This window comes from Taudactylus pleione, unplaced genomic scaffold (genome assembly GCF_031769625.1).
Source record: "Taudactylus pleione unplaced genomic scaffold, aTauple2 ptg000127l, whole genome shotgun sequence".
NCBI lineage: Eukaryota > Metazoa > Chordata > Amphibia > Anura > Myobatrachidae > Taudactylus > Taudactylus pleione.
In genome coordinates, this window is record NW_028284529.1 from 2,906,592 (window position 1) to 2,928,306 (window position 21,715).

Below are 21,715 nucleotides of genomic sequence, written 5' to 3' on the forward strand. Positions count from 1 at the left end.
CACATTAGACGGGAGATCGGGTGAGCAAAGTCAATTTAATTCCGCCCATTATGGTGGACCAGGACCCTACATGGCATAACCTCCCATGTGATCTATGACTTGTTTAAATCCTTCATTATATTCAACAATGCAGCAAGGCAAATTCCCAGAATGTAAAGGTCTCCCTCATATGTCTCTGGAAAATTGTCACCTGACCTTTATCTATGTGGCCATACTCCCCCCAGTTACTTGCAGAAACTTCTCATGAAATGAACTAGCTGCCTGTGCTGTGGTACGGGGTGCCCTATATACACTCATAACCGGTGAGTTCAATATCCGCATGGACAGTGTCTACGGGATGTATTTGCATATCAAAGCACTACAGAAGAAGACCTCTCCCAGATCATGGAGAACATATTAGCTGTACAGGTATGCCAAGGAGATATGGATTATCTGGCACATAGAAACAACCTTTGCAGGAATTTCTGCATCCTTTGCACCCGTCCATCTGGACCCATATCTCTACAATCTATTTGCTTGAAAATTCTGGACAGCGACCACCGCACACTCAAACCAAGGTCCTCCGACACAGCACAGCCAAAGTACAATATTTTTCCTCTAGCAAGAGTGTTTTGAAGGAGTCCAGAAAATGTAAAAATCTCCAATATGAAGGTGCTGCTCCAAGAGATGGAACCTCAAGTCAGTAACTACAATCTTAAGAGACTATATTCATTATCACAAAGATCTACCCTTTCGCTTAATTTTTCTCCTCCAATATTGCAAGGTCACTACATGAAGTTGCCAGTAATATGTTTCATCAGTTGGGCCATTCTGGGAAAACCTCGCCAGAGTGCACACACTTCATGAACAGAGGGATCTCCATAAAAGGATTGGTCTACAGTACCATATCTTTCCAAACCCATGATCCAGTGACACTGGTTTCATGATCCATCCTTTTAGATAATGCTACTTCTATTATGGACACCCTCCCTTGGGTGGGAGTAATAGAATGTTTTCCTGCTGTACTTGTATGCGACATGTTTGTGCATTGCTCCTCCAAACTCTCTTGCTTATACCATTGCGACTTCAGCCTTCGACTTGTAGCTGGCCCCCCTGATGCCTTTGTTATGGCCCCCATCCTCCCCAACATATTAAGAAGTTGAAATATACCTCATGAAGCTGACCCTGTCCTTTTACCATTTCCCGTGTTTGCCACCTCCCTCACTTCTTGGGACCACGCTGAAAGGCCTATGCCACTCTTGGAATTCCTTCAATTATTGCTTTGTTTTATGTGACACTTCCCTTCCTACTTGTGGCACTGCATATAATTTCCTATAATGTTATGGCTCAATCCTCAAAGAAGCAAATTAAACATTTCTCCACACTTTAGATATAAAAGGTGACTCTGGATTTCTCCAGGAAGCACACTTTGCCAACCATCCTGAGTTCTTTAAAAAATTACCTACGACCTGCCGTGTGTGTGTGTGTGTGTGTGTGACAGCAAAAGTAGCTTACCTTGAACCTTTTGGCGGCACATGGGGATAAAGATGGTAGATATTTCATTATTGTGAGTTGAACAATCTGCCTTGCACACTATAACTTATTCTGTGTGGACAGGGATGCTGATTTGTTATAAATGATTTTTTTTATTTTTTTTTTAAATAGTTTTATTGATATTTTCAGGGAACAGCAAGAAAGGCACATCTGCATAAACATTGGCTTGGAAGAGTCAAATGACACATACAAAATTCCTAAACATATGAGAAATAACAAGAACACAGATAGGCATCGCAGTTAAAAAACTAATCAATTTCCAATTATTATATAGAGGATAGGAAATATCCCTATCAGAAGAGGAAAGAGAGACAAAGGGGAACAACAAATAGGGAAAGCAGGGTAGTGTTAGTGAGGAACTAAGAGGGTAAGGGGCAGGAAGGGAAGCGTTGGCATGGGAAATCTCCTCCGAGAGACCATATTAGTCTAGGAATGCGTCTCCTGATAGGCTAGCCAAGGAGCCCAAGTCTCCTGTTTATAAATGATTTCAATGTCGTTCTTATGCACCCCCTTGACTGATCTTCACCGCCTTCTTTTAGGAAATACTAAAGCCCTTTGAGAGTTCCTAAAATTTAAACCAGATTTATGATTTTTGGAGTGACGGAGAACCCCCTGGCCAGAGCCTTAACGCTGCCATCTCCCCTGAAGATACTTTTCAGATTAACACAGTGCAGATATCTGCTAAGGCGCTGGGCCCTGGTGGTTTTTGGCAGCCTAATAACCCTTACTTTCCCCCAGGCTTCTTGAAGTGCTGTTGCCAGCCCTGGTTTGTCATAGGTATTTGCTTCACTTATCTCTTCGACAAGGGTTCCTGGCTAATCTTTTGATGTTCTCCATAGCAAACTCCCTGGCAAATTCTTGCAGTTGCTTTTCTTGGGCATCGGACAAGCTCTTCAGAGATATTCCTTTATTCAAAAGAGTATGTTTTTCCTCCCACCTAAGCAGATTAATGCACTCTTCACTGTATGTCCAGTAGTTCCCAAACTTTCTTGAATCACGGCTCCCTAGAGTATCAGAATTTTTTACAAGACACTCCTAGGCCAAAAGTTTCTTGTTGAGAAAATCCGCAAAAATTATTAAATGAAGTAAATTGTGCTCATTAGTCATCCTTATGTTCAGTTTTGTGGTGGTAGATAGGGTTGCACTTATGTTTGTGCACATGTTTTCAGATTGGCAGCCACCAGCATTGGTTTTGCTCATAATATATACCATAAATAATTTTGATTTGATACTGGTCCACCAACTTGTGTCACCCACGAGGTGTCACGGCACCAGCATTGGGAATTTCTGCTTCATGGTAGACTATTCGGTAATGTCTAATACAGTGATTCCCAACCACGGTCCTCAAGGCACACTAACAGCCCTGGTTTTAGTGATACCCAAACTAAAGCACATGTGGTTAAATCAAAATAAATGAGGTAATAATTAAGTCGCCTGTGCCCAAGTATGGCTATCCTTTAAACCTGGACTGTTAGTGTGCCTTGAGGACCGTGGTTGGGAACCCCTGGTCTAATAGTCTCAATACAGACAGGAATAGGAAAGGGAAGCTGGGCCTTCCTTCAAATATGCAGACAGACACTCAGCCAAATTAACCTCCCATATCCTGGCAGCTGCTACATGCCTATTTTTCAAGTCGTGAAAGCTGCATGATGCCATGTTTCAGCTCTTACTGTGTTTAGTTTGTTGCATGCCTGGAGAGAACCATGTAATCCCTGCACGACTAGGAGAATGCCTTCACTCAAGTTTGGGCGCTTTGGTTATTCCTACAAAGCCAATCTGCTTGCACTCCTCTGCAGTAACTGAAACTCCTTCCTTTATCCTCCCCATCTTCTATTATGTGTTGAATCTCCCTCCCTTGGAAAATGACAGGATATAAAACTAATAAAATGGAGTTTTTTCAAGAGTCCTGGGCACTATGACGGCGACCTTCCAAACCTTTTTTTTTTTTCTCCTTTGCATCTTTATAAAAAATTCTGATTTGGGATTAGCTGGCTTATACCATGTAGTTTTGTATCTCAATTCAAGTTCAATTAAAAAAGAAAAACATTACACCAGTGATAGCTGCAGATATATAAAAAAATACTTAAAATACTTGTAGCTGCACATTTATTGTCCGGTTTGGTACAGTTTCTCTACGATATAGAGATTAGTGAATATGCTAATCATTTTAGTCAAAACAAAGATATTGAAAGTTCTGAAGTCTTTACTGTACAGAGAAAAAAAAAAATCAAACACTAAAATAGCATAAAAAATAGATCTAAATCCACCAATTCATTTACACTAATGTTAATGTGTCTATGGTCAAGTAAATGAAATGAAGAAAGCTACCTTTTATGCCACCACTTTCTTGGCCAATCGATTTCAAGGCAACAATACCCTTAAATGCCAATATGTTTACAACGTGTCAATACCTTTCCTGGGGTTCCAGTGTTTAATTTTGTGTGTAAATGTTTAAACTTTTGAGATAATATTTTGGGGTATTTGAAAAAAAACTAATTATTTTTAGTAAAGAGAAGAAGTAATTTAATATACTGGAAATTTCAGTACTAATGAAACCTTAGAACGAAAATGAGATTTCGTTTTCACCTTTTGTGATACCATTTCTGTTACTGATACTTCTACATTTGGAAGCCAGCTCTCGGCAGATACGGTTTAAAGCAACTGATCATGTTCTAGAGTGGAAAATTCCATTGGCTACTTTGCAGCTCTTGGATGTGCTTTATACATTTACTTGCAAGAGAAGTAAATACCTTTTTAAAATCCATGTACAACTCCATTCTGCCTCTGTAGTTTCCACATGCTTATATTGCATTTTGAACCATCCAATATTGCTATAAGGAAGTCTCAATTCTTTTTTTTTTTTTTTTTTTTGTATCTCCTTGTGTGCCTTAATTTGAGATGCATCTATTTGAGCAGTAATATTGTGCTAGATTTATAGTTACAGATTTGGTTTATGATTGATTTTATTAACTTTTGTGCAAGTTTCTTATCTATATAAAAGTGGTATCTTGCAAGTGGTTCCCAAAGCTTATTACTGATTTAAAGATTAGTAGTTTTATCGGGTTACAATAATATGAGGGTGTTCACTTTTTATGCTTGTTTTCTTACTTTGGAAAACAATATTGTATCATAGAATGTTGCCAATTATGTATAAATATGGTTGAATGTTAGACATAAACGGGGACTGCCAAGTTTTTTCAGGAACCAAAAAAAGTGGAAAGAAACCACTCAAACATACTTTGCTCCAAATATGGGGGGGTGTCAACTTAGCGCGATGGATGCAGTGTACCGTTCCGGAACAGCACATCTTCCCTGCTGGCATCGCAACTTTTTGCTCACACCCCATAGAGGAGTGAGGGAAACTGTACAATGCTGGCCCTACCGTATATGGGAGATATATGTGCGATGCCCTGGCGGCACATTGCGTTCAGTTGAATTCTACCTGTAAAGTTTTAGTTGCTCCAACTATTTGATTCCAGCTACTTACTTCCTGTTATTCAGTTTAGATTTCTACATCCATCTGTTACAACGCATTGTTTTCCTAACCCTAGTCATTGGGGTAGAATAGTAATGGATTTTGACATTTTATGTGCACATAGAGTATTATTATTATCATTTATTTATATGGCGCCACAGGTCCGCAGCGCCTTACAAAGTACATAGACAAAAAAAAGTAAGCATTGACATACAATACAATACAATGCAGGACATAGATAAACATTGCTATATTAGTGACATTAATGCCCGCATAAGCAGCCAAGTGTTAGTTGCCCTAGTGGCTAGTAAGAAATAAATTAAATTACAGTAGGGAGAAGCACAAGAGGGTAGAGGACCCTGCTCGAAAGAGCTTACATTCTTTAAGGGAGGGGAAGGCAAACAGGAGCGAAACAGAATGGGGTGGGCAGGGAGAAAGGAAGATGTAGCAGCAAATTAGGATGAGAGCTGGAAGGCTTTAATGAAGTAGTGGGTCTTCAGAGCTCGTTTGAAAGATGGTAGAGAGGTGCAGAGTCTGATAGGGAGAGGGAGGGAGTTCCAAAGGTGAGGAGCAGCACGGGCAAAGTCTTGGAGGCGGGAGTGGGAGGAAGTAATCAATTGGCATGAAAGGCGGCGTGTATTAAGTGAACGAAGAGGGCGGACGGAAGAGTGAAGGGAGATGAGATCAGAGATGTAAATGGGAGAGGAATGGGTGAGGGCTTTGTAAGTGAGTGTGAGAGCCTTGAATTGTGTTCTGAAAGGGAATGGGAGCCAGTGGAGGGCTTGCAAAAGAGGGGAGCGTTTGGAGAGGAAGATGAGCCGAGCAGCAGCATTGAGCACAGACTGGAGAGGAGAGAGATGGGATTTGGGGAGGCCAGCTAGGAGAAGGTTACAGTAGTCCAATCTGGACATGACCAGTGAATGTACAAGGGTTTTGGTAGCATCCTGGGTGAGAAAGGGTCTGATCTTGGAAATATTCTTGAGATGGAAACGACTCAGACAACGCACTTTGGGACTAGATGAGATAGTAATGTCATCTATTAATAAAGAAATAGTGGGACATGATGTTATGTGGGAGGATGGGAAGACTATCAGCTCAGACTTAGACATATTAAGTTTGAGAAATCGCTGGGACATCCAGGAAGAGATATCAGAGAGACAGTTAGAGATACGAGTCAGTAAAGAGGGGGAAAGATCAGGTGAGGAAAGGTAGATCTGATTATCATCAGCATAGAGATGATAATGGAGGTCAAAAGAGCTGATTAGTTTACCTAGAGAAGACGTATAGAGAGAGAATAGGAGAGGTCCAAGAACAGAACCTTGGGGAACACCTACTGTAAGAGGCTGTGGGGGGGAGGAGTCGCCATGAGAGGAAACAGAGAAGGAACGGTCAGAGAGGTAGGAGGACAGCCAGGAGAGAGCAGTGTCACGTAGACCAAGGGAGTGAAGGATATGCAGCAGTAGAGGGTGGTCCAGTGTCAAAGCAGCAGAGAGATCAAGGAGAATGAGCAGGGAGTAGTGGCCCTTGGATTTGGCAGCAAGGAGGTCGTTGCTGACTTTTGTGAGGGCAGTTTCAGTGGAGTGGAGAGAACGGAAGCCAGACTGAAAAGGGTCAAGGAGGGGAGTGGGAGGAAAGAATTGTGGTGAGGCGGTTGTAAACAATACGCTCAAGGAGTTTGGAGGCAAAAGGGAGGAGAGAGATTGGTCGGTAGTTAGAGAGAATGTTAGGATCAAGGTTAGGTTTTTTAAGAATGGGGAGACACGGGCATGCTTGAATGCAGAAGGAACAGTGCCAGATGAGAGGGAGAGATTAAGGAGGTGGGCAAGATGGGACCAGGCAGAAAGAGAGGTAGCGGAGGAGGTGGGTGGGGATAGGGTCGAGGGGAGAGGTGGAAGGGGGGGGGGGGAGGACTGGATAAGGGCCTTAACTTCCTCACCAGTCACAGGGGAGAAGGATGTCAGAGTCTGTAAAATGGATGGGGAGGGGTGATCCGGGAAAGGAGGAAGTGGAGAGCTGGGGGACTGGTTGGATATGATGTCCTGACGTATGGAATCAATTTTAGATGTGAAATAGGTAGCAAAGTCAGTGGCAGAGAGCAAGGAGGGGAGACTAGGAGGGGGTGGGCAGAGGAGGGAGTTGAAGGTGGAAAAGAGACGCTGGGGATTTGAGGACAGGGAGGAGATGAGATTCTTGAAATATGACTGTTTAGAGAGGGAAAGGGCAGCACTGTAGGATGACAGCATGAATTTGAAATGGAGAAAATCTGGTTTAGAGCGTGATCTTCTCCACTGTCGCTCGGCGGTTCGTGAACATTTTTGCAGGTATCTGGTGCATTTGAAATGCCAGGGCTGAGTTGTGGATTTACGAGGGTGAGTAGTGATCGCCGGAGCAACAGAGTCAAGAGCAGAAGTAAGGGAGGCATTGTATAGGGCAGCAGGTTGTTCAGCGCAGGAGAAAGAGAGGATAGGGGAGAGAAGTGAGTCAAGTAGGGAAGAAAAGAAAGCAGTGTTACGCTTAGTGATGGTGGCTTTCGGAGGTAGAGGAGGGGAAGGAGAGAGGGATAGGTTAAAAGAGAGGAGGTGATGGTCAGAGAGGGGGAATGGGGAATTGGAGTAGGCAGAAATATCACAACGGTGAGTGAATATCAGATCAAGTAAATGCCCACTCGCATGGGAGTGTGAGGAGGTCCATTGGGAGAGTCCAAATGAGGAAGTGAGGGTGAGTAGTTTGGAGGCAGCAGATTCTGTGGGGATATTAATAGGAATATTGAAGTTCGAGGATAATAGTGGGAAGGTCTGAGGAGAGAAAGTGGGTGAGCCAGGAAGCAAAATTGTCAAGGAACTTGGAGGGAGGGCCAAGGGGACGGTAGATGACAGCTACTCTGAGGTGTACTGGTTGGAAGAGGCGTATAGCATGAACTTCAAATGTGGAGAATGTAAGGGATGGTTCTGATGGTATATGTTGGTATGAGTAACCAGGGGTTCGAAGGACCCCAACACCACCACCATGGCGACTCCCAGGCCTGGGGGTGTGTGGGAGAAGGTGAGGCCCCCATAAGAGAGAGCTGCAGGAGAAGTGGTGTCAGAGGGTAAAATCCAGGTTTCAGAAATGGCAAGGAGATTCAGAGAGTTGGAGATGAAAAGGTCATGGGTGGGGGCCAGTTTGTTACAGACTGATCTGGCGTTCCAGAGGGCACAGCATAGAGTGACAGAGTTGATAGGAGAGATGTGAATGAGATTGTCAGGGTTGCAATAGCGTGGAGATGAGAATACTTTGGGAGACCGAGATGAATAGAGTGTAGGGATCATGCGTGCTCCTGTGCTAGGAGGTGACTCTGTAGGAAGTGGGCAGGGAGGGAAGTTAAGGAGACGTGAATGAAAGTGGGGCGAAGTGACAGGGAGATAAGTAAGGGAGGAAAGATTACCAGTGGGGTAGTAGGATCCTTGAGGGGTATAAGAGAAAGAAAATGGAGTAATGGGAGAAGAGGGGGAGGAAGGCAGAGAGAGAAGGGGAGATAGGAGGAGGTGGAGGAGACCAGGGGGAAAGGATAGAGGTGGACTCAGAGGGCATAACAAAAGATTAGTCAGAAACTGAGTGAAGGGAGGAGTTGAAGACAACACGGTCATGGTAAGGATGAGGTAAAGTGTCAGCACAACAAAAATATATTATAGTTTTTTGAAAAAGTGGAGATAAGATGGGAGCAGAAATTGAATATTAGAGTAGAGAGTAGCAGTAGCTAGATCATGTAAGACTAGGCCAAAGAGCTATAATGTTAAAAGACATTATAATAGAGTTAAGCTGATATTAACAGTATTCAGTAAGATTATCTGTTAAGCACAGAGGCAGCACAAATAGTAGCAAGTGATGGCCAGAGTTTTTGTAGCAACCAGAGTTCAGTGTTGAAAGTCCAGGTTATGCAGTCAGCAGGAATTTGTAGTAGTGAGATTTTAAAATCACCTTTGTTGATGGTTTTTCTCCAAATCTTGATTAGGTTTTTAGAAGTACAGATCGGTTGTTTCCCTTCTGTTCAACGCTGGTGTAACGCCAGTATTAATCTTAAAATGCACTTTTGAATAGGGCACTTCTGAATGGGGCACTTCCAGCCAGTCTATTCCAGCCTACTAATGACCAATATGTAGGAGACTTGGCATGTTCAATTACTGATTGCTTACAAGCCCAGCACCCTCCCACTAATATGGCTAGCAATAAATTGAGTAAAACAAACACACAGCACATACCACTAGGCTAATAACAGGCTCAATGAACTAACTAACAAAGAAACTAAAACATCAAACTAATATACTATGCAGTGATATGCTAAATAACATTGCTTATCAGCAAAAGTCTGAGGACCTTATTCAGAGGCGGCCGTACGGTCTACGACCGCACGGCCGCCTCGATGTTTTGCCAGTGCGCATGCGCACGAGGGTGCCGGCTCCCTCGTGCGCATGCGTGAGACCCGCTATGACCGACAGCGCCGGTCGTAGCGGGTCTCTTTCCAAAGGGGGCGAGCTGTCGATGTTGAGTGACAGTTCGCCCCGTTTGGAAGGCGGGCCAGGGGGGTGGCAGCCCAAACGGAGGCGTTCCCATGGGAACGCCTGCCGTTTGGGGGAGGCCCCACTGACATCACTAGTGATGTTAGTGGAGAGCTTCCGGCTCTGACAGAGCCAGGATCTCTCCGGGGCTTACGACAAGTGAGACCCTACCCTAGGGTCTCGTCGTAAGCCCCGATGGTCGCGATGGTCTCTGACCATCGCGACCATCACCCGAGCGGTCGTTAGAGCTGTGGGTGTTAACCCACAGCCTAACGACCGCAACAGAGGCGGCCGGTCAGGATGCAAGTGGCCGCCCAGTTTCTGAGCGACCGCTTGCATCCTCTGACTGCCTCTGAATGAGGGCCTAAGACTTGTAGTCCATTACCTAAGTTCTCAGGCTGGCCAATATATATTCAGTATAGCAAAAGTCTGAGACTTGTAGTCCGTTACAGTATGTACCATAAGTACATTTCACCTTTTTTTGTTTTTTTTTATTGAAATCTACATTTCCCTGGAGGTGGATTACTTTTGTTATTTAGAATATATCTGTTAAAATATTGTATAAGGTCCATGAGCATTGAAATGGTGACTTGATATCTGCACTGAAAGCAGTTGTAGAACGACTGCTGTAAGGCAGAAGATGATTCTGCAGGGCTTGCAGCAGCATAGGGGTGGATCTATAAAGCTGGATGTGCAATGTCAACATGAATTATTGGAGCTGGGTGTCGGAAGGAAAGAAATTATAATGCCAGTTCAGGAAAAGCCTTGTCAAGTTGTTACTATAATTTCTAACATTTTCTTTGGCTTATTGTATTTATTTGTATATTTTTGCATTTCTATTTTGTTACATGATTTTGTTTGATTAGTTTAGTATGTGTTTTTTCTGTTCTCTGCCTAAGGGGATAGTAATACCATTAATAATAATTATGTGTGTGTAAAGGCACTATAGTAAAACTTTCTATACAGATAATAGCTCAGTATAAATGGGTATGTAGAAAAATGTAGAAAGCAATGATTATGTGCAGTTTGTTTTCAAGAATACTCCCATATTTTCTGAAATATCTTTATTCTAGAAATGGCTCATTGGTTTCCTACACTCTGATCTTGTGATGTAATACAGAAACCTCAATTTGGTTAATTCCTTCCATCTTTGTTTCATATAGCACCAAGGGGGATACTGGAGTACGGGGCTCAAGCTTGCCAGTGGTTTGTCTGCCCGCCTGCTGCTGATTCCAGGACTCGCAGGGGGAGTGCAGATCCACCTCCTGCAGCGTGTAAAGTGAGACACAAATATGGCCACGCCTCCTATACTGGGCCCTGATTGCGTTCTCGTCCAGTGATGCTGTATAGCACTACTATGACTGGTTTCAGGATTATTTGATAAATAATAGTATGTCTAATGTGAAGTGTCCTTAAGGAGACCTGCAGGCCACTTTCGTACACATGCTTTCATTCAAATTTCTACAGAGGTTTATTTGATGACAAGTAAATGACCTGCATCCATCATGTCATTGAAGGTTAAAATCCTACAAAATGTGTGTAGGTGACAACAGATTAAATATGTAGACTTTTTTTTTTTTTTCTTTTTTAATCAATCGATAATAGGAGCTGTAATGATAAATAATATAATTCCAGAGAAGGTAGCTTGATGTACTTTGAAGTGTGTGTAGTCTAAAGGTGCCCACACACATACCGATGTCCTCACGATACGATTTTATGGCCAATTTCCTCATGAACTTTCACGGGAGCTCCCTTGCCATCATGATCACGTTTTGGAGTTAAAAATGTCCAATCTGTCTAAAGCTCTATCTTGCAGCCAATGCATTGTATCCCAGATTGGCTAATCTGCCCTACAGCACGGCAGATCAGAAGATGCGATGTACGACGAGCGGGGACGCGCATCGTGCTCGTGAGTATAAACTCACGATTTGTACTTCTTTTACCCGATTCGTCGTCACGATTCGTCGAAATCGGCCAAATCGTGTAAAATGTCGCTATGTGTGTGGGCACCTAAACTGTGTGATAAAAATCTAACAATGTTATAATGTGTGAAGTGATTTTTGTCTTATCTATTTTTCTACTTATTATTTACTGCCAGTATATATTAGAATGGTGCATGCCACCATCAGGAATTCAGTAACTTCCATGGGAAGAAGTGAACAAAACAGCATCCATTTGCACAATTTTGTTTGTAGGAAAGTAGCAATACTGTTACTTTGCCCATTTAAATTTATTGTATTGAGCAGTTTTGATAGGCCAGTAGTGACAATTCTTCTTTGGTATATGTTTTAAATGTTTCCTTTGCTTAGTTTAGTATTTATGCTATTTTTTTAGTCTCGTAATTTTAATTTTTTTTTTTTTTTTTTGTATATTTGTATTAATTGCACTTAGTAGTATGTCATTTATTGTGTCCATTTTGGCAGTGGGTTGGTGCCACCCCCATTACTACTTCTGCAGATTCTCTGCAGTGTTCTTCAGTGCGTTGATTTCCTTCCAGGAGCATATGTGGTTTATTGTTCATTCTGGGTTAAGTTAGAAGAACCAGTGATTCATTTGCATGGTCCTCTGAGAGAGGCAGCCGCAGAATGTCTCTTTTGATTTAAGAATAAATCATCTTTAAAATTATACAAGTAATTTTTTGTTTTTTATTTTTCCAAAGCTGCTTACAAATAGGATCATGGGCGACAATTTTATTATGACTTTATTTTGTTTGCATCATAGGGTGTGGCCAGAAGCATATCACTGAGCATGGAGGAGGTTTCCATGGCAACACTAGGCAGTCTTATTAAAGCAGCCAAACTCTGTGTGTTTGGTGTTCTTGGGGTGTCTTTATAATGATATGCAAAACTAGCTGAAGTACCCGGTGTTCCCCTGGTTTAAATCTTCAAGTTATTAAGTTTTATGTGTCGTCGTCCAAATCCATCCAGTGGAAGGCCCAGAACAGGCCCCCCAGGTCAAAGTTCTGCCCTACATCCCCGGTCAAAGTTCTGCCTGGCGCACTCCGCAATGAGGTCCTTCCGGGACCCCAACCACTCCATTAGGCATCCCAGAGCAATTGCCCACCCCTCTGTGAAGTTTTCATCCAAATACATCCAGTGGAAGGCCCAGACAGGCTTCCAGCATACCCAGATCAAAGTTCTGTCCACCATACACCAACGGGAGGTCTGACCAGGACCTCAACCCCCTAGTATGTCTTTTGGGATCCAATGTTACTACTCTGTGAAGTTTTTATCCAAATCAAGCAAGTGGAAGTCTCAGAACGGGTTCCCCGGGTCAAAGTTCTGACCAGCATACGCCAACGAGAGGTCTGACTGGTAACATAACCCCCCTAAAACCTTGTCAAGATCCATCTGGACCACCTTGTGTTGGTTTCATCCCATTCATGCAGGGGTGTCCGAATGCATAACCGAACAGACAGAAAAACAAAACAAACACACAAACAGACCAATTCATTTTATATAATAAGATGTGTGGGAGCATGAGTGATTAAAAAAATAAATGGAAAAAGAGAAACTGTCACTCCAAGTATCTAACAACTTACTATAGTCCACCATGGGACAGATTCAATTAGCCACGGGACTTACCTGGTTAAGTGCCATGAGCTATTCAATTACTGCCCTAGGTAAGCCTGCAACTAGTCCAGAGGGTGCTCCTAACGTTGATTTCTGCTTGCACCCTCGCTTAACAAGTGCTTTTGGGGATAGTCTTAGGCTCACCTCAAAGGTGGTAATTGCATAGCTCTGGGCACTTAACCCAACAGCTATGTCTTACCGTAGAAAATAATTGAATAGCTCTGGGCACTTAACCCAAAAGCTAAAACCCTTGGTAAGTTCTGTGGCTAATTGAATCTACCCCCATGATAGGTACCTAACTACTAGCAAAGACCTACAAGACCAACTTTTTCATGTGAAGTATTGCATTGGTGAATTTGACTTTTCTTCTACTTCTGTTTGAATACCATTTGTCTCTGTGAATTTGCTTTAAATTAAATTAATTCGAAATAGAGATTCAACTGTACTTGAAAGACATTTTGTGGAGCCATCTTAGTGAGCAAGCTATTAAAGGATTTGGTCTGCAGAGCAGCTTCCTGTTGTATGGTTAATAGTTATATTGCCTTGTGCTTCCTAGAGCATTAATAGAAAAAACCTGAAATAATATTTTTTATAAACAGTCAAAATAGTATGACCGTTTAAAACTGCATATATTTAATTTTTGTTCTAACTTTAAAGTTTGAGTTGACAATCTAGGTTTATGACCATGTATTCCTAATCTGTTTTATCAGAAAGTGAAGAATTTGTTTGAAATGAGATTCACAAAACTAAGCACAATATTACTTTTGATTTAGGCTGTGTTCCTTGCCTATGTGTAGATTATCTTGTGTGCAGGAATAATTTATCTCTGGCACACCCTATGTAAATGAGTTTTTAATGATATTTATGCAAAGTAATTGATGAAACTTTGTTTATATTTGCATTGGCTGTCTTTGTAATAGCTGCCATTTATGAATTGTCTGAATAGAATAAAATATTTGCAGTTCTCACATTCAGGATTCTTTAGTCGTGGATGGCCCTCTGTCTCCTAGTATTCTTTTCTATTTTTAATAACTGTCTAGGAAGAGCAATACACATTTCTTATGATTTTTATTTTTTTGGTACTTCAAATTTTAGTCTTTTGTAACTTTTAGAAGTAGGGTGATGTCTGGGCAGCAAATTCTATTATACACATTGGCTCTTTAATTTGTCCCTCAAGAATTCAGGGTCTAAATTCTTGATTACAAAAACCTTCATTTTCCTGCTCCTCTCCTCTACTCTTATCTCTAAATGTTTCCTGTACAGTCCCATAGCTGCTAAGACCTTACAGCTATCCACACTGTTTCCAATAATCTTCTGTTGGGACTTTTCCAAAGGAACAAATCTTTTCCTGAAAACCACTGGCATTTTTGCTTTCCTAAATACACAACTAGTAAAACTGTATTATACATGGGTGATTTAACAGAGATGGAAAAATCTCCGGTATTTTATTGGGAGCCAGGCTAATGTAGTCTTCTGTAGAGCAGAGACAGATTGTGTGTTTTATAATACTTATCCTATTATTTCGGTCGATTATCACAGGATAGTTCTCTCGAAAACACATAGGTCCGGAAGCTTATTGCGGCTCCTATGTGTTTTAGACTTTTTTTTTGGTGAAAAAACAGCACTTACCGTGGATTCTTTTTCGGGACACATCAGGTCCCAAAAAAAAAAAACAGATAAGTGTCGGCTTCGGGCCGAATTCGGGTCTAATTGGATAGCCCCGGGCGAGGTAATTTACCGTGGCTAATTGGATACTCCCCTGTGTATATAATATTGACCTTTTTGGCTGTTTATCACATTATTTGCTAGAGTTATGCTGTTACCTGCCAATGTGCATAACTCCATCCGTAACCATTTCTGCGTGCCCTGCAAATATCTTTCTATCACAAGTGCTGGCTTCCTACTTTTTGGCCCTGTCTCCTAACTTTATCCTAGCTGAATACATTTGTCCTGGTGCAATATTTATAAAACATTGAGTGAATGGATGAAAGTAGGTGTTCCTACTAACATCTGTAGAAATTAGATCAGATGTAGGCAACGGAAGTATATTTTTCGGCACCTTCGTTGTTCAGCTCTTGAGGAGCAAGTTTGCTGAAAGTTATGTGATTTACTGTGATAATAAGTTGGTCACCCTCCAAGTTTCGTAAACATTTCTCAGTTGTTTTCTGTTAGTTGTGCAACTATTGAAAAATATGGCCTCTCAAAATGTTTATTTTACAGATAAACCAACCTCCCTCCTACCAGTTAAACAGTGACAGTCCCATTTTGGGGACCCTGACAGTTTTAGAAAATATTGACCCGAGTAGGCATTGTTTTATTTAATGGACACCCTGGAGAACTTGAATGGACATACAACTTAGTGCAACAAGGGCCATCAATGAACTGAAAAATATATAAAAGACAGCATATTTAATTTTTTGCATATTTTATTTGTCCACCCACACATAACAAGGAACATGCTCACATTCTGTGTTTTTTTTTTTTTTTTTACTTGTTGGTGGTACTTGAGGACTGGAGTTGAGAACCCCTGCTTTATATGGAATAATAGCCTACATGTCTACTAATAAAATACACATAGCAATGTAAGTCAGGACAGGGATGGCCAGCACTTTTCCAACACATTTGATACCATGCATTTTAATCTCAATAGCGACTTTGTGCTAACACACTGTGTAATGTATTCACCGTAGGAGTTTTTAGGGATTTTCGCACATGCGCAGTATCAAAAATTCACTCAACTCATGCCATATATTTCTGAGTATCAACTTGATTTTAGGGACAGGAAACTAGTTTTTAGTAATACTACTTACAACAGAGAAGCCATATCTTTTTTTAAGATTTTCATTTATACTGTAACTTTCTTCTGGGGTTTTTTTGGCTTAAAGTCCTTCATTGTGCTCGATTCAATTGATCGTGAAGTAAATAGCTTTCAATTCTGCGCACTATTCAATTCTGTAATGCTGTTTTCCCGGCGCTAAGGGCAGAAAACCGCATCGCTCTTGTATATGGATTTCTGCTCGCACCCCTGGAGGGGTGCGAGAAGAAATCCTTAACAGCACGCTTAATTGAATGGAGCTCCCGGCGCTAATTACTTCTCGATCATTGTATTATGTAGAGATTATTTTAGAACTGAGAAGGAAATGTAGTTAATAACATATAATATTATTGTATTTATAGAGCTATCAAGCAATTATTGTAGGCAAGGTGAAAAATATATAATTTTCATAAGTTGTAGAAGTTTTAATACTCTAAACCCACTGTTGTTCAATTAATCTATTGAAGAGCATATGAGTAAATTAGGAATGTTATAATATTGGTAGCGTTTATATGTACTGTGACATTGGACGGTATTCAATTGTTATAGCGTGCCCGTTCTCCCGTCTAAAGTTACAGGAGATCGTGGGGTGCTATTCTATTGTTGCTGTTTTTCGCGCTGATCGCGCCCAAAGTGGTCGGGTTTAGCCGCGTAAAATAACTACCCCCGACCAAAGTGCTGAGCGCGATCAAAAAAAGTGTTGGGCACCCTAACAGGTCACTTTTCACCCCTTTCAGCTCGCACTCCTCTGGGGCTGCGAGCTGAAATGGTGCGCTAGCAGCTGATTGCGCCTGACAGGAGCAACAACTGAATAGCTCCTGTCGGGCGCATAAAGGGGCGAAACAATTGAATACCACCCATTGAGTCTACTAACCTCTATTTCACAGCTAATTCATTCAGCTAACTAATTCAGTCATTCCTTCCACAATATACTGGTGACTGGATTCCTTTGACATACAGTTAATATCATTGTGATGCTCATGAAACCACTGGGAAACCACCCTAGCTCTGCTAAGGGAGACATTGACATTTTCAAATACACCCTTAATACAGGAAAGAAGTGCTGTAGCATTAAGAAGCCAATAGCAAATTTTGGTCATATCAAGGGGCACATGATAGTTTGGAGCTGATTGGTTGGTGATATATATTTCACAATTTTATCTCGTATCACCAACCAATCGGCTCCAAACTATCATTTCTTAAACGCAGCCTGCAAAATGTAAGTTAGAAGCTGATTGGTTGGTGATATATATATCACAATTTTTTCTCACATCAAGCCCCTAAGAATGACTGCATCCAAGTCATGTCAGGGAAATCTACCCACAATTATAACACAGAATCACCAGAACCCTTTAGTTCTTTTGTTTGACCCCACACTTGCACCCATTCATTTGAGAACATGGTGAGGGTTAATCTGACCTTGTCACCTTCCTTCACTTTTCAGTGTCCAAGCCTGCATTGCCAGGTGTAATGAACATTGTTGCCCGACTTTGGTATCTTACTCTGTGGAGTTCTTGTCAAACCATTGATCGGAAGTATGTTGCTTGTTTCGCCATACACTTCAAATTAATGCATGGGTATCATGATTCTGAAATATGTCTTTCCACCCACCCTTGTCCTTAGCTGATAATGGTTTTCGCTAGGAGTTCGATATGGACACCACCTCATTCACCTTTTGAATGTGACATTTTCACTGTCTTGGGGGTCTAGCTCCTGACAAACGCACCCTAACAATCACCACACTTTAATATTTACTGAGGTCTCCATTGTAGCCACACTAGCCATATGTATAGGTAACCAGGACAGTACAACATTTTATAAATAATCAAAGCTATTTTAAGTAACACATGTTGAACACCTATGCAGAAGCTTTGGCTTTAAATATTCTTGGTGTCCTTCGTTTACCCATTGTTTAATTTTTATTTTCCACTCACAGTAAATTGCAATTACTAAAGGTCAAACTTCTTTTAATCATCACTTTTTTTTTCTTCTATTCTGCACTGTGGTGTTTAAAAGATGTTTTGTTGAAGACATTTAATTTTACTCCTGTGCTGCACAATGAAGCTTTCAGAGAACTTCCTATTAAAAAGGCTAGTTGAAGTCTTTGTGTTGAAGGGTGTGTCTTTTGGCAGGGTTTGCAGATGCAGTCAGACTGCCTGGTGATTAACAAAGGTCTTTAGAATCCAGCAAACAGTCAGATGATGTCCTTCTGCAGAGAGGAGACAACTCACATGAGAGCAGAAGGGATATGACCTCTGCTTTGGCTTCAGGTTAACCCTTTTTGTATGTTAATCGTCTCTGGTGGTTTCATATGTTGGTTTTCTTTCTGTGTTTTCAGCATTTTTACCCAGTAACTAAGAGAACAGGATAACACATCTCAAACAGATATTCTAAAATATTTTTGCAAGCTTAAACATGTTCTCCTACATATTTAACTTCATTTTGCAGCATGCACAGTTGTTAGATGCTTCTGCTTGAGCAGTGTGCTTTATCTAGAATGACTGGTCTGGTCTGGAGCCATGTTGTGTTAAGGCTACATCTGTGCCCGTATTTACTGAATTAAAATGGCTGCTTCTAAACCTATGAGGACTTTCTCTCCTGTATCTGAAAAAACGTGCAGGTCTCCTTTTATCTGAGAAGAAAGGTCTAAGCTAGGGGGATGGTAGAGGGAAAAAAACTGGATATTCAGCTTTTCTTTGGAAGTACTTAGAATGCAGGAGAGCTGTAATAGATTGTGCTGAAGAGACATGGTATGTTGCTTTATTTGTTGCTGTAATTTGATCTACAGAGATAGATACCTCCACACAGTCCAGTGTTGTGAATTGAAGTGAGAGCTTGACATATCTATATTATGTCTTGTTTTAAAATTCTGCAATGTAAAATGTTACCTTGTTGAGGGGAAAAGACAAGCTGAAGCTTAGGTGAAAGTATCTGAGAACATTTAAATCTTTCTTATTTGTGTTTATCACAGCAGGTTGAATGGAGATGAAGGTTTTTTCCCTGTACATTTCAATTTTCAATGGCTTGGTTCAAATTATTACATTTAATTTGACATGCTTTCTCTAATTTGAGATCTATATAATATATATATATATATACACACACACAATCTCTTGCGGACCGGCGCTCTCCCTCCACCTTCAGCTGCTCAGGTGCCCTCCGTACACTATTCCATCCAACCTTTCGAATAAACAGAGGCACTCTGAGACTGTTGTAAATAAATAAATCACGTGTAATAAATACACGTGATTTATTTATTTACAACAGTCTCAGAGTGCCTCTGTTTATTCGAAAAGATGTATATATATATAATTAATTAGTGGCAATACTGTACTTCAAATGTTATTCTTATCTGGCTTTGTGTGGGGAAATAAATTGCGTTAACGCAGCCAGAGCTTTCCGTCTACAGAGACAGGAACCTAATCAATTGTTTGTGACACTGGACGCAAATACCACAGGCGTTGATTATTTCTCCTCACACCCCTCTGAGGTGGCGAGCATAAATCTGCCCAAAGCTGGACTTTTAGACGTCCAGTAGTGTGCACGGGTTAGCAGTTTTATGCGGCTAATCTCTGTGCATTTGGAAGCGACCTACGCGATAAGTAAAGGGCGTTCGCAGCACTCGTGCCCGTTGGCAACATTTTTTTATATTGTCCATCGGACATCCAAGAACAATTTTATTTCCCTATCTGACATTAATACGACTTTATTGCAGTGACCAGTGCAACACATCTTAGTTTGCTTGGTTCATCTGACAACCTCTCACCAAATGCTAATTTGGTTTGGTTATGTTTGTTACAACTTCTATTACAGTAACCTTATTTTTCGTCTAACTATAACTAAATTGCTTCAATAACTTGCTGTTGATTTCTCGGTTCATATGGCAATTTGTCACCTATGTTGCGGTTTTAAAGCTATTTGTACCATGCATTAGCATGTACATCGGCCTTAAATGGGAAGATTTGGCATGTTTATCAGGAAGTCAATACCTTTGGCAGAGAAACATAAAAATTTTAAACCAACCGCTTCACATTAAAATGTTTAAATTTCCAATTATATTCAGGATCGATTTCAGACATCAGCAACTGATTGTGTTATTCTATTGTCGCCCACACACTGTTGAATCATCTTATGCTGGGTACACACTGACAGATATATTGGCAGATCGATTGATCAGCCAATATATCTGGTGCCTGTCGACCAGTGTGTACCAACAATATGTCTGTGAACGACGTTGTTCATGGACATATCGCGTCGGCTCTGTTGCACAGCTGATGGCCAATAGATCTGTACATCGGGCAGTGTGTATGGGCGGTCTGCCGACCACCCGTACACATGCAGCTGAGGCCGCGGGGAGCGGGGCGGGACACTCCCCCCAGCTAGCGGGACCCGTGGCCAGAAGCAGATGATGATCGATCTGCAGATATTTCTGTGCAGTGTGTACCCAACTTTAGAGTTAATTTAAAAACATAGTATTGATGTTTGTTGGTAACAATCTGGCCAGTGCAATCAAGTGGGAATGGGTATGTAATGCCGGCTGTCGGGATGCCTCCTGTCACAATACCGACAGCAGCATCCCGATGGTTGGAATCCCGACGGGTCAGTTAAGTATACTTACCCTTCTCCCCCTAACCCTAACTCTCCCTTTTCGATGCCTATCTTAACTCCCACGTCGGGATAAAGCTGCCGGTCTCTTAACTACATCCCATCAAATGTACATGGCTGAATCTAGCCAGACTGAAAAATTGTCATCCAACATGATTGAATTGAAGCTGATTTGAAGTGTTTGTACTGTAATTGTAGGATTATAATCTCATGATCCTTCATTGACCATCCATTACAAATGTATTTTCACTTTGAATCATACACGCTAAACTTTTGATATGACTGTCATCCATTTTTTGACTTGGGGCGGGATGCATTAAACAAAAAATGCTGTAAAAAAACCCCAGTTTCCGGGGATTTGCAGCATTTTCCGTATGCACTACTGCCGGGTCTCCGATGCGGAGGGTAACGCCAGCAATAGCCTATGGGCTTCTACCGCATCACGCTTGTATGAAGGATCCGATCGGATCCCTCTCAGCATGCCCCGCGTCACTCTGCGCATTTACAGACGGACTCCCGGGTCATAAACCCAGAAGTCCACTGTGCAGCGGAGATTGCAAAGAACAGCTCTTATCGGAAGAGCTGTCCTTTGCTGTACTGATCGCATATGTTAGTGCATATGTGATCAGTACATATGTGGTGACTGGCGTTAAGTGCACCACTATGTTAGTGCATCCCAAATGTAATGTATGTGCCTCAATTTAATGTGTTTATGCAGAAATAGTTATTCATTAAAAAAAATTATTAATGTGACTAGTTTAAGGATAATTTCCTTATCATAAAAAAAGTATATTTGCTATTTTGTAGATTCTGTTGTACGATATGATACAAACTTGAATTTTCTCTGTGTATTTCAGAATTTTCTAATGTAAAAACATAACATTAGACCATGGAAGTTCTCCAGTGTGATGGTTGTGACTTCAGAGCTCAGTCCTATGAAGATCTAAAGGCTCACATACAAGATGTCCATACTGCCTTTTTGCAGCCCACCGATGTTACTGAGGAAAGTTCTAGTCAGTCTACTAGACCTGTGGGTACAAGTTCTACCAACCAGTCAGAAACTGTATTTTCTACTATGAAAGATGAATTTGTGCCTACAGAAGAAACTCTTGGTAGGTTAATAAATGTTATATACCTTTTTGTAAGAATATTTATTTACAAATATGCATCAGACCAGATA

The 21,715-nt window shown here is 41.3% G+C and overlaps 1 protein-coding gene across 1 annotated transcript in view; it reads left to right on the plus strand.

Moving 5' to 3' along the window:
- The first annotated feature begins 21,424 nt into the window (after positions 1-21,424).
- Positions 21,425-21,715, plus strand: part of ZNF462 (zinc finger protein 462) — a 33,146-nt gene continuing 32,855 nt past the window's right edge. Inside the window, exon 1 of the mRNA XM_088472599.1 lies at positions 21,425-21,647. Coding sequence (XP_088328725.1) covers positions 21,425-21,647 — 223 coding nt within the window. The remainder of the gene's footprint in view (positions 21,648-21,715) is intronic.